This window comes from Montipora capricornis, chromosome 6, assembly GCF_036669925.1.
Source record: "Montipora capricornis isolate CH-2021 chromosome 6, ASM3666992v2, whole genome shotgun sequence".
NCBI classification, from domain to species: domain Eukaryota; kingdom Metazoa; phylum Cnidaria; class Anthozoa; order Scleractinia; family Acroporidae; genus Montipora; species Montipora capricornis.
Window position 1 is genome coordinate 39,219,793 of NC_090888.1, and position 15,311 is coordinate 39,235,103.

General features: G+C 37.8%; 1 protein-coding gene across 1 annotated transcript; it reads right to left on the reverse strand.

Moving 5' to 3' along the window:
* Nucleotides 1–11,784: 11,784 nt before the first annotated feature.
* Nucleotides 11,785–15,105, reverse strand: LOC138050491 (secreted acidic protein 1A-like). Its single transcript, XM_068896813.1, has 2 exons — nt 14,966–15,105; nt 11,785–12,523 (listed from the first exon to the last, which is right to left on the reverse strand). Exons 1-2 carry the CDS (start codon nt 15,045–15,047, stop codon nt 12,018–12,020), a joined length of 588 nt encoding a protein of 195 aa, XP_068752914.1. The 5' UTR covers nt 15,048–15,105; the 3' UTR covers nt 11,785–12,017.
* Between the last annotated feature and the right edge of the window lie 206 nt (nt 15,106–15,311).

Consider the following 15,311-nt stretch of genomic DNA (forward strand, 5'->3'; position numbering starts at 1 on the left):
AACAAAAGAGGAACTCGAGTGAGGCCGAAATCAGCAGTATCACTCTATCGTCGTCAAAAGCGTGCTATTTTCGATACCTTGGTCCTTTCCTAAGAGTTAGAATTTTTTTCTGTGGCGTTGGAAACATTTGTTACATTTTGTCAATTTAACAATTGTGATTGCACTTTCTTAATTGCTTTTAGCCCTACAGCCCTTATCCACTTTACGTTTTAACCAAAATGAAAACCAATTGAAAGTATTGAACACACTGTCTGGGTCTAACAGGGAAACCCTATATTTTCTCTGTTTTATGTACTTCATGGATCAGTGCTTTCATTTAGTCAGTTTATACAATTTGTCATGGTTACCAGGGCAATCTTTAAAACAAATCAGTCTAAATTCAGAAAAAATACAAGCCCTTGAGATTATGCATTTGTTTAAAAACTAATTCATTTAAGGTGGCGCTCTTAAGTTTCTCGTTGCTTTGCTCTGAGAGGAGGCAATCTTGATCAAATGAAGTTTAAAGTATACGGATGAGCGTATATGGGTCGTATATTTCTATATTCTGCTTCGAACAATTACTATGGCTCTATTACGAAAGCCGGAGTTTGCCTTTGCGTCTCTAATTTCAAAAATTGCCGGTCACCAACCCCTCTTGAAGCGACTCTTAAAGTCCAAATTATAGCAGGGGGAAAGACAACAAAAATTCATGTAAGGCACTTCAGCTTATCTCATCAGTATAGCAGTTCACCGATAAGAAGGCGAAGATAAAACTGTTACTTGTTGAAAATCTATTTTTTTATCCTAGGCTTTCATGTTACAGTATTATTCACGTAATGAAAGTCATTACCAAATTAAGAGTACACGATATTTGTCCAACAGAGAACCTCTGTCATTACGTGCATAGTGAGGAAGCCAGACACTTTTGATTGTCCATATCCTGTGTCGTGTGGTGAAATCGTCATTTCACCACCAACCTTTCTAGAAATGTTATGTTGCTATCCGATCCGAGAGGAAACGTACCGCCGAGGAATATTACCGCATAGTGCAGGCGGTAAATCACATATAAGGCAAACAAACGATTTCGAATTGTTTTAATGAACATATAATTGAAAAAAAAAAAAAAAAAACTAACCCCTCCCTATACCCAGGGAGATTTATTCCTTTCCACGAAGGCCTAGAATGAGATATTGCTAAAATCGTTTGAGTTTTGACCTGTTATAAATATATATGTCACCAGATTTGATACTATATTAATTACTAATTGTAGGAGTACCCATCTGAAATTACCAGGTCATCAAAGGGTGTCTTTGCAGCTTATTACCAAACACGAGTTTTGCCGCATGAAACCACATATCCAGAACTTGTAAAAAGGAAAAAAAAAAAGAAGTCAATCCTTGTAATTTGCCAAAAAGCCTGGTTTGAATCAAAGCTGGCTAAACAACAATAAAAGTACTTTAACAGTGGACATGAGTATGTTTTAATTTGAAATTATTGTTTTGTACTAGTTTCTTTGTCTATGAAACTGCAGCAGAATAGCTGTTATTTCACATTGTTGTCCGCTTTTTAGCAGTAGCAGTAAGGAATATATCGTACTTGTAATTTTAGGCGATCTTTTCGTAACCTTTATTGTTGCTCTTGCTTCTTGATTTAAATATATTTAGGACAGCGACGTCGGCAAACTTTGCGCGAGGCGTCTTTCTCGATTATTCAAAGCGCTTACATCGTACAAGGTAAGCGAAGTTACGTAAAATAATTCGTACAAGAGGTTTCAGAGTAAGATTAGGGAATAAAAGGTTCACAATTGTATGATCTCATTAAACCTCGAATTTTGTAATTTTACGTCCACGTTATGCAGAGTAACTTTGTTTTAAAATGTGTGGCGCATGTGCAGCGCGATTGTATTTCCTCTTTTGACGAATGGTATTATTGTTTTGTGGCGTTGCCGTTGCCATAGCCGTTCTTAAAGTGTTTTCAAGCTCCCTGTCGAAGTCGAATGATATCAGCTAAGTTTAAATGTGCTAAATCCATCGTAAGAGAAGGACAATTCCCGTTTCTAACCCCAGAAAACAATATAGTGTATAAGGAAATAATTATGCTACTGTTGTCATGGTTATAATAAATTCGGCGGCAACTTATACAAAACGAGTATAGCGATATCCAACTTTTACGCTGTACAACAAGCGGGTATATGTTTTACAAGCCGCTCTGAGCTTTGAAGTAAGACCTATTAAATATCACCTATCCTCTCGTATTTCCATGGATGCAACTGGAAACAAGACTAAGTAATAAGCGCCTAAGATTTCACACTAAACATGCATATTTCTCTTTAAGGCGAAAACCAATATCACCATTAACTCAAATACATTTAGAAGACGGCCATGGCAAGAAACCCAATGTGGCGCAACAGGCATGGGTTTTACTCACGTGTTTCAGAAAACATACTAATATATTCCTCTCTCATGTAGAAAACAATAGTGCCGGTTAATGTTAGATGTGGATGCGGTAAACGGAAATAATTTCAATACAAACCACATAGCTTTTGAGCAAGATGCAACATAATGTTGATCATCGACCACGTTTTCGTAACATTTAGCCCGAGTATCAGCCAAATAAACTCTAAGTTGGTAAGAAAAAAAAATCAAACATAAAAGTGCCTTTTTTTACGTGAAGAACAGTTCATCATGTATTCATATCATATTCAACTTATTCGAGTAAAGGTTTCACTTGATTCTTAATTTGGTTCAGTAACTAATGACCACAAACAAAGGCGTTTATAGTATCATCTAAAACAAGTGAATAGATTGAGTTTCAAACGGCCTTCAGTGTTTCAAGCTGGCTTAATTTGAAATAAGCAATTTGTAAGTAGACAAATTCTCGGTATGTTAGAATTTTTTTTTTTTTCGAAGAATGAGCAGGCTGTTACTCTCAGAAATATATTTGGACGAATTCAAAACTGCCGACTCGAGTCCTTTTATAGGAGCACTCGGAGTTTTCCGATTTTATTCAAATCATCATTGACTAACACATCTCTTCTTTACTTTCTTCTGTCCGATTGACTAAAACGTTAACACTGAGCATTAGAAAGTAAACTTAAAATCAGTTTCAAGGCACTTGTTTGGAAAGACGTCCGGTTTGCGAGAAAGAAACTGCATTGACTGTCAGTGGGCAACAATAAAGTGCGAATGCATCAAAGTGGAAAAATGCGTTTTAATTAAACGCAGACAACATACAGTATATGGCCTCAAATAGTTGAAAAATAGTTAATTTCATTGGTATCTTTAATCTTTAGCAGGCGGTATCCTGAGAATCTAGCAATCAACCAGTCGAAACTTAGCAGCAGTTAGAAAAACTATCATTTCACCTAATTTAAGCAAGCTTATTATTTAATTAGCGAACTAATCCCTCATATTTGACCCCCTATTCCGAAAAATTGTTTAAAATCATATCATTGGTTGTGGTTATTTCAAGGACAACATCTTCAGTATTTGTCAGTTAGTGTTTGGATCGCTTGGTCATGGGAACAACAGATAAAAATAACTTTCGCATCATGGGCCCAATCCAAAAATAAATTATAAATGAACATCCTTGCGTGTAGGGATTTGCCCTCTTGCTTCATATTCTCTTGAATCTTCTTAAAAAGCACTTAAGCTCATATCATCTCACAATTTTCCGCTAACCAACTGTTTGAACTTGACCAAATGACTGTCGGCTTCTTCATATCTGTTTTGCTTAATTTACAGCCTCCTCATTGCACAATCAATGTAAAAATAAAAATAAAACATTTTCCGTCTAGGTAAAAAATTAAAAAAACAAGTAAAAATAATAACACTGCCTGATACTGGCAGGCACAAACAAAAGGGGTAGCTAAGTAATTTAGATTCAAAGCTATTATGATTGAAAAGTCAAATATGGTCTCACCGTTTAGAATATCACGGATTAGTATCGGTGATTAGTGATAATTCTCTGCGCCGATTGTTTTTCCTAGAGGTGATTATTACACGATAATTACCTAAGCGTTTTTTTTTCAAAATGGGTGCAGGGGGTTTTGTCTAGGTAGCAGACGAGAAAGTTAATTGTTGTAATTTAAAGAAAATGCATATTTTTAAAATAATCACCTATGTAATTATACTAAAACAATTATTCACCTTAGACTCGGTGAATATGGGTTAATAAAAACCTCGCCTTCGGCGAATAATTTTTAATTATTGCCTCGAGTCACGTGGTGTAAAAAATCACAGGACAATCATCACGCAATAACACCTCTTCGTCGATAATTGTCCTGCGAAAGGAAGCAAAGCCAGCGGAAAAATGGCAGAACGATAGTTTAAACTTTTAATTAATATATAGATATAGTCAAGCCCAAAAGCGGAGCTCCTGGGTTATTTATGCAATTGTCCACATTTTGGTGTTTCCGGTTACTGCTTAATTAAATAAATTGTCTTCTTCACTTTCTTCTAGAGAAAAATTCATTGCCTAACTACTAGTTAATTCCACGGGAAATTTCACGCGAAAAACCTATATCGCATGAGTTACTAAGCAATGAGTGCGATATCGGTTTTTCAAGTGAAATTTACTGTGCAATTCACCACATCGTTAGGAAAATTGGTCAGTTCAAGGTAAAAAAACAAAAGAGGTTGCAGCCCAAAGATAAATGTCTGCTAAACACCAGCTGTCTCACGATTAACCGAAGGGACACTAGTCCTAGCTGCAAACATGGGCTAGGAAGCTTTTTGGGCTCAGTCGACTGGACGTCTCTGCTAGACTCCACCTATAAATGTGACGAGTTTTTTCTAGATCTTGTCTATTAAAAGTGTTAAATTACACGTGAATGAAGCTCCATGGATCACACCTAAATTCAAAGATTTCACGCCAACAGAGCACTGTACAAGTGGATGTTGTGCTCTTCCGTCTTTTTCGTAATCTTGTGGACCACTTCGAAAATTTCAAATGTCAAGAGCCCAAAATCAAGTCAATGGTGGTGTGAGGTCAAGAAAATTGCAGGGATGGCCCCGGCGACGGAGCGTAAAGACGTTACTTCACAACTTCATGTCCATGGAATTGAGGATGTCCATGAAGGGCAAAGAGAAATGGGATGAAAAATGCCCTGCTGGAGCCCATGCAAAAATATACACCACTCGACCATCCCCGTCCTATCGACGCTCACTCTGAGGCTCTTGAGCTTGAAGTTATTGAACTGGTTCCTGCTATTCTTCGGAAGATTGCCCCTAATCAGTTTAAAGCAATTCCCAAATCACCGACTATTCAAGCTTTTATCTCAATGGTGCATAACCTGGCGGAGGCTACGGATGGGAGGGTCTCTGCAATACGAGTGGCGCTTCTGGACTTCAGGAAAACGTTCAATGTTATTGATCATCGAATTCTGGAATGGTCTTTTTCTGAATATTAAATTCTATCTGACGTTGTTGCTCGCTGATTGTGCGATTTTCTCTTTAGTACATGGCAACATGTGATGCTTTCCAACACATGTTTTTTCGAATTGGGTTTGGTTCGTGGCCCTCTAGGCGCAAATAAATAATCACTTTATTTGCATAATAAAACTATTTACAAAAATTGAAATATCTCCAAAAGGTAAGAACTATAAATTTACGAGCAATATAGATATTTCTCTGTTTAAAACTGTTTTAAAACTTCCAAATAAATAAATAAATAAACAAATAAATAAATAAATAATAATAATAATAATAATAATAATAATAATAATAATAAAAATAATAATAATTCCAACTGGAAACATCACGGAAACCAACAAACTTATGAATGCGGTAAGTATCTACATTGCTAAAGAAATACGCCTCAAGCAGACCGCAAAAAAGCAGAACAAAGAGCCGTGGTGGAAAAGGAGAATTGAAGAAGATATTAGAATGCTTAGGAAAGATATCAATATCCTGGAAAGGCAAAAAAGAGGTGAATTAAGAAAAAGGGGAAAGTTTATACAGCTTGAAAAGAAGTACAACATTGGGAGAAAAAAGATCACAACAGTGATTGAAGAGTTGAAACAGAGGGTACTTGCTAAAGCTGCAAAAATTAAGAGATATGGACAACGGGTCATGCAGTATAAACAGAACATGCTATTCTAGCAAGATCAGAAGAGATTTTATCAGGAGCTGAATGGTACGGCCAGGAATGATGATATAGTCCCTGATGCGGACGATAGTAAAAAGTTTTGGGGTGACAACTGGAGTGTAGGGAAAGAACATGCAGGAATGCGGAGTGGTTGACTAACATCAGAAATGATATTAGGAATAACCAACAAAGAGATCTGAAGATAACATCTGAGATGATAACCACCCATTGTAGAAAGATGCCAAGCCCCTGGCAGGGATGGTGTGCAAGGTTTCTGGTTAAAAATGTTGAGGGCCTCTCATGGAAGAATTGCTGAACAGCTGAATAAGATCTTAAATGGAGAAGAGAGGTTACCGGAGTGGTTAACCTTTATGTCTGAAGGATCCTAGTAAGGGCAGTGCAGCTGACAACTATAGACCTATCTCTTGCTTTCCTCTTATGTGGAAGCTCATGACAGGAGTCATTGCTGAGGCGATGTATGAACACCTCGAGGAGATACTACCTGAAGAAAGGAAGGGGTGTAAGAGAGGAAGCAGGGGGACTAAAGATCCACTGCTGATCGATAAGGCGATTCTTAAGGATTGCAAAAGAAGGCGCACGAACCTCTCCATGGCCTGGATCGATTACCGCAAGGCGTATGATATGGTGCCACATAGTTGGATAATGGAATGTCTGGAAATGTTTAGTGTTGCGGCTAATGTGAGACAGTTTCTCGCGAGCAGTATGGATGAGTGGAAGACTGAACTGACATCATGTGGACAGACATTGGGAGTGGTGAACATCAATAGAGGGATCTTCCAGGGAGATAGCCTCTCGCCGTTGTTGTTTGTACTGTGAATGGTGCCACTTTCATTAGAGCTGAGAAGGTCAAACGTTGGGTATGAGTGGGGAGGGCGTGAGTGCAAGATAAACCATCTACTGTTCACGGATGACCTGAAACTGTTCGGGAAATGTTATGAACAGATTAATTCCCTTGCACAGACAGTTCATATATTTAGCTCGGACATACGGATGGAATTTGGTATAAAGAAGTGTAGTGCTGTCAACACATGGGCTGTTGCAATCTTGAGGTATAGCGCAGGTGCGATAGATTGGAAGAGTGAAGAACTAAAGGAGCTGGATAGAAAAACCAGGAAGACGATGTCACTATATGGGGCTTTACACCCCAAACGTGATGTAGACAGGTTGTATTTATCACGACAGAAAGGAGAAAGAGGCCTAATTAGCTGCGAAATATGTGTGAATGGCTGAGGAAAATAATCTGGCATTGTATCTATAGAATTCAAACGAGAGAGTGTTGGCAGGAGTAAGAGGGGTAGGAATTTTAACAGTGATAAAGCAAAGGAAAAGAGAGACTTTAAACAAAAAATACAGAATGCTAGCTTGAACAGATGGAAAGAGAAAAAAAATGCATGGCCAATTCCTACGTGATATGTCGGGGACAGTTAACAAAGACAAGATGTGGGAATGGACAAGAAATAGTGATTTAAAAATCGGAACTGAAGCACTTATTTTTGCAGGACAAGAACAGGCACTGAGAACATTTTATGTCAAGTTCAACATTGACAAGTCATTGGATTCCCCACTTTGCAGATTGTGTGGGGAGAAGTGTGAAACAATAAACCACATTATCAGTGAATGTAACAAACTGGCGCAGAAAGAGTACAAGAGAAGGCATGACAATTTTGCCAGATTGGTGCACCTGAAACTCTGTTGTAAGTATGGTATAGACAGAAGTGAGAAATGGTATGAGCACCAACCAGAAAGGGTTGTGGAAAACGAAAGTTTTAAGATCTTGTGGGACATGTCCATCCAGTGCGACCATATCATCGCAGCCAGAAAACCAGACATTGTTGTTGTAGAAAAGGAAAATAATAAAGTAATCATTGTGGATATTGCGTGAAAAAAGGTGGAAAGGTGAAAAGGTGAAAAGCTGGAGAAGCACCAGGAGCTAAAGAGAGAAATTAAGAATATATGGGTGATCAGACATGTAGAAGTCGTACCGATAGTCAGGTTGGTGCACTTGGAGGAGTAAGTAAAAGGTTAGATGGATGGCTTGCGAAGCTAGGGATTGCTATCAAGAAAGGACTCTTGCAGAAAACAGCCTTGTTAGGAACAGCAAGGATCCTACGAAAGGTTCGGGAAAACCATAGTTAATAGATGTAGGCTGGTTATGAAACTCGACAAGTTTCTTTGTTTCATGTTTTTGTTCGCTTTTTTGGCCTTGACCCTGCACAAAACCCCACAAAAACACGCTTTTTTCGGCAGGATAACCAATCAAAAGCTTCGACTAATTTATTCGAAATTAACTTGCGAACCAAAAACAAAAGATTGTGCAGGGTCACGGTCGGTTCAACATCTAATTGCGACTGTATTGTTCCTGCTTTTGAAATTCCTAGGGTTTCATAACCAGTCCCTAGATTAACTACGGGAAAACTAAACAACAGATAATGACCCAAAGGACCTTTGGCCATTGGCTATGGCTCGCTCCGTTGGTTTAAATGCGGTATAACATCTGCCATAGCTTAAACGCCATGAGATAATAATAATAATACTAATAATAATAATAAATCATGATATTGTTAATGATAAAACCTAAAAACGTATATACTTATTAGACCAACACGCTAAAACCCTCAACCTGATCACTAATTTTACACGTCAGACAATTTAACAACTTAACAGATTCTTAAAATTCTCATTCTCAATGTGTATCTATCGCAAATTTTAATCTTTTGAAACTGGTTGAAGTGCTGGCGAAACGTATACTACTGGATAGCAAGTTCTATAGCTTAGGTGCAGCTACTTGGAAGGCTCTATTTCCAGCTTTTTAGCTTGGTGTTGGCGTAAGGAGCAGGCACTGAGATGAAGGTAGAGAACGGCCGGGTTTGAAGTCGACTTCAACATTCTTTGCTATAGTTGGGTGTTTGATTATGTAGAGCTTCAAACGTGATTATCAAGATTTTAAAATCAATTCTTGCTTAATATACTGGAAGCTAGTGCAGGCGCTTAAGTACTGGTGTTATATGTTCATTTTTTTTCGCCCATCAAACACTCTTCAGTTAAACTGCCACATTGCTGAAGTAATCACAAAGGCAACTATGCTTTTCTAGATTTTCACAGTCTGCTGACGAAATTAGTAGTATCAGTTTTTGCGCCTATCGCTGACTCTTTTCAACCAGTGAATCACGACTTCTCAGTCTTCACCTCAGCAATTCAACACAGCACACTTCAGTATACGTGTAGGACTTCATATCAGAACTGAAAAGCGAAAAATCGGAAAGAAAGAAAACTGAACAGAACGTGACTTTACCGTGACATTGAAGGGCGAGTCAAGGACCGTAAAAGAAATTAAATCCTCAATACGCGCTCAATTCAATCATTGGTAAAATACAATGATCTCGATCCTTTGCGTTGCTTTTGTAAGCAGTTTTAAACTGTGTGTGATACTTATGCTTTCTTTTTTCATGACTGCAGGTCAGTGTAACTCGAAGGAAGAGGCCATATTTTCCTTCCTCAAGGCTTCCAAGTGAAAAACTTGCTCTACGTTTTCGGACCGTTCACTAAACAATTAAAGAACAAAAACATGAAACAAAGAAACTTGTCGAGTTTCCTAACCAGCCTACATTTATTAACTATGCATGAACTAATGTCGACAAAATTTTTCTTGTGTAGTTTTTGCACTGATTTGTGAAGGATTTGACGGAGAACAAAATTAAATACTTTCAATAATAAGACATGAAGGCAGAGACTAACATGTTTGAGTATTTTTCACAAGTTTTTTTTCTCGTGTTTAAAGAACTTTCCCTGAAACCGAATATGGTCGAATATGAAAGTGTCATTTCATTTTCAACAAGACAAAGCACTTTTGTTTAGTTTGTATAGCTCATTTCTCTGTGCTTCATATGAAATATAGCTGTTCGGTTTTTATATTTATTGTACCAAGAGATATTTGAGGCTCTGTTTCATCGTTAATCTATGTTTTTTCTCTGAACTTGGCAAACGGAGCGCTTTTTTCAATTATAAGTTAAATTTTAACTGTGACAGTGCGTCGTAGAGCGCGTAGAAAGACTTTTTTCAAACCGGTTTGCCATGTTCATTTTCAGAAAAAAAAAGCAGAAAAAATAAATACGTTATTCACAGGCTTAGGTCAGCTCGTATAGGAAAAGATGTGCCTGAGGTCTTGAGAACGGGGTCGGCCTTGAGTAAGTCCCCGTACTCAAGACCACACTTGACATCCCTGCCTGTGAATAACATACGTATATAGTTACCAGTTATGCCATGCTATGCCATGCCGGAATGGTTCACAGAGACGAGCATAAACAAAAGTGACTCAAGGGATACTCCATGTTGTATAGTAAAAAATGACTGTAGAACGATAAGAAGAGTTCGGCTACTTGACGACAGTACAATTCAAAGGCTGCATTTCCTATGGAAGGCTACTTTTAATTAAATAGGAATTTCACGCTTCATGAAATTCGTGTTTAAATAATTTGTGTCAAAGCTAATTTCCGCCCTATTAATTAAGTTGCGCGTCAATTTTCGGGTTTACCTCGATGTAAAAACCTGTGAAACTTTTTTTTTGTTTTGTTAGCTCGTGCTAGGGTTAGGCTATTGTTTGATGTTTTTTTTGCTCTTTTGTTTTCCTTTGTGTTACGTCATCTGTGAGTTTCACAAGTTTTTACACCGAGGATGAGCCCAATTTTCGCTACGTTAATTACCATTATTTTCCCCTAAACCGGTAACACACGTGAAAGCCTTCAATAGCTTTTTTTCAAACTATGTACTAGTTATGAAGAGATTTAGTTGTACCATGCAAAGTGCTGATTTACGACTTTTTCATAGCTGCTTTTCGCAAAACAAGGGAATAGAGCGTTTTCACATGACGTCATGGCGGCCATGTTGGTGTTCCAAAACAAAGAAATGGTGGCCATGATGGTGTACCAAACTAATCCTTTGGGAATTGTACTCTATATTTATGCAAATAATTTCTTTTCTTTAAGTAATCCAATATGGCTGCTGGTCACGTGAGTGAAAACGCTCCATATGGTCTTTCCACGACAGTTTCTTTGTTGTTGACTAGTGAGAATGATCGAAGGATATTTTGTACACACAGACACCGGCATAATTTGACTCTCACTTATTCCCTGGGACAAACCTACCTGGTCCCGATTTAGCCACCCAAGGCGACATTCCATGCTAAACTTTATTTAAACCCTGAACATAGGTAATAAGACACCAAGTTGTCTGCTACCATAATTTTTCTGATCTTAAAATATTTGATTGTACGGTTTTAATTTAAAAAAAAATCCTTCTTCTTAGGTAACGGCAGGAACCCATGACCCGGGAGCCGAGAACTCTACTGTGTTCGTGTAACGGCGTTTTCACAGACCGATTTATTTTTAGATTGAATTTCCCGCGATTGAGACTCCCACAGGAGCCCGATGAACAAGTACAAGAAATTAAGCTGACGTCATAGGGTCAGCGAACCAGAATTGCCTTTGTTTTTTTACCTAAGTCGCGGGAAGGGCTAGTCTAAAAATAAACCTACTTGTGAAAACGCCGTTTCACAGACGCTGTATGGACGTTGCACGCTCCAGATGGGCTCCTGCCGTTACCAGGAACCCATGAGTAACAGTAGGTATTTTTATGGAAAGAGATTTCACGACAATTGACGTAAATTGTTCAAGCTTGACGCGTGAATTAAACTAAAACGAATAATAAATAAAATGAACAAAATTTCATCTTCGATGAACAAGCCCAGAAATATGAAGGTTAAACAAATTATTTATAGATAAAGGAAAGCATGGATGGCTGCCCGATTTCTCATTAACTGTTATCTTTTTGGTACGTGGGCTATCGGCATACTCGTTTGCAAATCTCCATAGTTATACAGTTCTTTTTTTCCATAGTTTTGTCTTCAGCATCTTTTTCGTCATTTTTATCACTTCTTAGTTGTGATCATCATCGTCATCGTCATCGTCAGTGGGATCTTCATCGTCATCATAATCATCATCATCATCATTATCGATGTCATCATCATTGTCATCGTCATCATTTTCATCGTCATTGTCATCGTCTTCGTTCGTAGGGTCTTCATCGTCATCATCATCATCATCATCATCATTATCGTTGTCATCATCATTGTCATCGTCATCATTTTCATCGTCATTGTCATCGTCTTCGTTCGTAGGGTCTTCATCGTCATCATCATCATCATCATCATCATCATCATCAAGGTCAGTAGTATCTTCATCGTCCTCGTCATCATTATCATCATCGTTGTCATCATCATCATCGTCATCGCCATCATTCTCATTGTCATCATCAGCGTCAGCGTCATCGCTCGTAGGATCTTCATCGCCATTATCATCGTCGTCATCAGCATCGTCATCGTCAGTATCGTCTTTTGCATCATATTTATCTTCTTTTTCAGCAACATCGTCAGAGCCTCCATCTGTTGACCATGAAAGAACGAGTTTGGATTTGTCAACTGTTTTTTTACACGGACATGCGGGAGAGAAAAGTTAAAATTCGGAACACTCAAGGCAACAAGTCACTGCAAAAATTCGCCTCATCTGACAGAATGCATTTTGTTAAAAAATACGTTTTTTTTTTGCTGCGACAAAATTTTGACACTGCGGTCATTTGCATGAATTCATACTGGTTTCAATACAAGTCATGCAACTAGCTTAGGCTACGAGCGGTCTAGTTAGTTGAGTCCGTGGAGAATGCCGCGCAAAACTTGGATTCGAAGAGAGCACCCGCGTCTTGAAGCTTCGTACGTTTCTTTTAATTTTTTTCTTTTTTTGCAATTGTGCAATCAAATCTCAAGTTCTATGTAAAGTTGGGGACATATCATTGAATTTTAATTTTTCCTCTTTGTTTTAAGGACGGTGCCTACTAATTAAAGATATTTTTGCCCCAGTGTGTGATTATGCAGGAAATGTAGATCTTAACACGTGTTATTGAAATCCAAAAAGACAATTGGGGGTAACCACGCATTTTTCAAAGATAATTCGTGAATAATATTTGTAAAAATCTTTAAAATACAAAGCTTTTTACAAATGTATGGCGTTCTTTCTCAAATTGAAGCTTAATTATCTCTCAAAAATGCATGGTTACGCCCAATTTTCTCTTTGGATACCAAGAGTACTTACTAAGATCTACTTTCTCTGGATAGTTTTAAATCGTGCAAAAATATCTAGTATTAGTAAGCATCGGCGATAGGAAATCCGGGTATCTGGAGATGCGCAGAACGTATGCGCAATAACAATAGTACGCACCGTCCTTAAACTTACTACGGTCGATGCCCTTCTTCGTAACAAGCCTTTTTATTCGGTAAGCTTTCAATAAATTGTTAAGATTATCGTATAAACTCTTGTTTTTAGGCCATCGTAGCTTCATTAGGAAAATAACACAAACAGCGGTGATAAACATTGTATTCCAACGCATTTTTATAAAACTTGACGTTTCGTATGCTAGTCAACACACATTTTCAAAAGTGACCGTTACAATTTTTAAAAACTATATATATATCGTAAACAATAAGGGTCTGGAACCTAGACTGAGAAAAATGATCTGCAGCAGTACGTGTCTAGACATAATGAAAAGTAATAGCTAAAACAGCAATAACTTCTCACTACTAATATTTACATTAAGGGAAGGCTTTAGCTCATGAATGAACAAAGTCTCTTTAACTTTACAGTGAAAGTCAGTTTTTCCGGACGCTAAAATGTCAAAGTGATCCCATTTAATGTCGTGGCCAGTGGTTTTCACATGATCAGCAATGGCTGATGAATGGTCACTTTTAGATAGGGCTTTGAAATGTTCTGTTTTTCTGTCGTGGAGTCTTCGTTTTGTTTTGCCAATGTAGAATTCATCACAGTTCCAGCAGACAGCTTTATAGACGACCTTGGATCTTTGAGATCGGTTCAAGCGATCTTTGTATGGAAAAACGGAGTTGATGCGGCGTGTGTTTTGGAATATGATCTTGAGATTGACGAAAGAGTAGAAATTGTATACGCAGGATTTCAGACGTTTCGTGACTTGGTTACTGTGAAGACACGTACTGCTGCAGATCATTTTTCTCAGTCTAGGTTCCAGACCCCTATTGTTTACGATATATATATAGTTTTTAAAAATTGTAACGGTCACTTTTGAAAATGTGTGTTGACTAGCATACGAAACGTCAAGTTTTATAAAAATGCGTTGGAATACAATGTTTATCACCGCTGTTTTTGTTAAGATTAACTTCATTTCAATACATAAAATGTCAAATCGCCTTTGTTTCGGTAGTGTAGAGGTTAATTGCACTTGCAATTGAGCCATTGAACTGAGTTCGACATCGTTCGACCGACTTTTATTTTTTATTTTTCTAAGGTTTTTTCTCAGTTCTTTTTTACTCTGCTAATCTAGTCCTAGATTAAATATTTTTTCCTCATTTGCAAACGACAAATTGGCATCCCTTGTTTCCGAAAAGGAAAATTGCATCGTCGATGTTTAAGTCTCTAATGACAACTCTATACTCAGTCGTTTCGTGCGTGATGAAACAAGCTACCAGTAATTCATTTAATTACCTCGTTCTCTTGATGCAAGCAAAGTGAGTTTTGGCTTTGACGAGCACCAAATTTTAACATACATTAGAATGCTTAGACATACTTTTACGGAAATGTCTTTAAATCTTAAATACTTCGAAATCATCATTTCCCTGCTGGAAAAAAAGCTAAAATAACTTACTGATTTTAACGCTTGTTAGTGGGGCTTATAATTTTGAGACGCAGGATCCAATGATTATGAGACATGTCGTAAACGAGGAAAACTACAAATGGCCATAATAACCGATCAACACTTGCATTATCAAACAAAGAAAATTGAATCAAACTGAATGAACTCTTACCATCAGGGAGAGGCAAAGGAAGACTCCAAAGGGGACTCAGTAAAGCAAAGAAAGAAATCAGAAGCAAGATCTTGGAAGCCATGTTTCGGAACGTTTTATCTGAACTCGAGTTGCTCTTCAAAGATGTCGAGGTTTAAAATGATAGTGTGGGGTTTCGTCTGGAATTTATATGTTTCGAAATAAAGGGTAGTCATTTATAGCGTCAATGATATTCGAGATATCCCCTGGATATCGCGACATGATTTTGCGAACTATATATTGTCTCGGAAACACAACAAAAGAGGAACTCGAGTGAGGCCAAAATCAGCAGTATCACTCTATTGCCGGAAACAGTGTGCTATTTTCG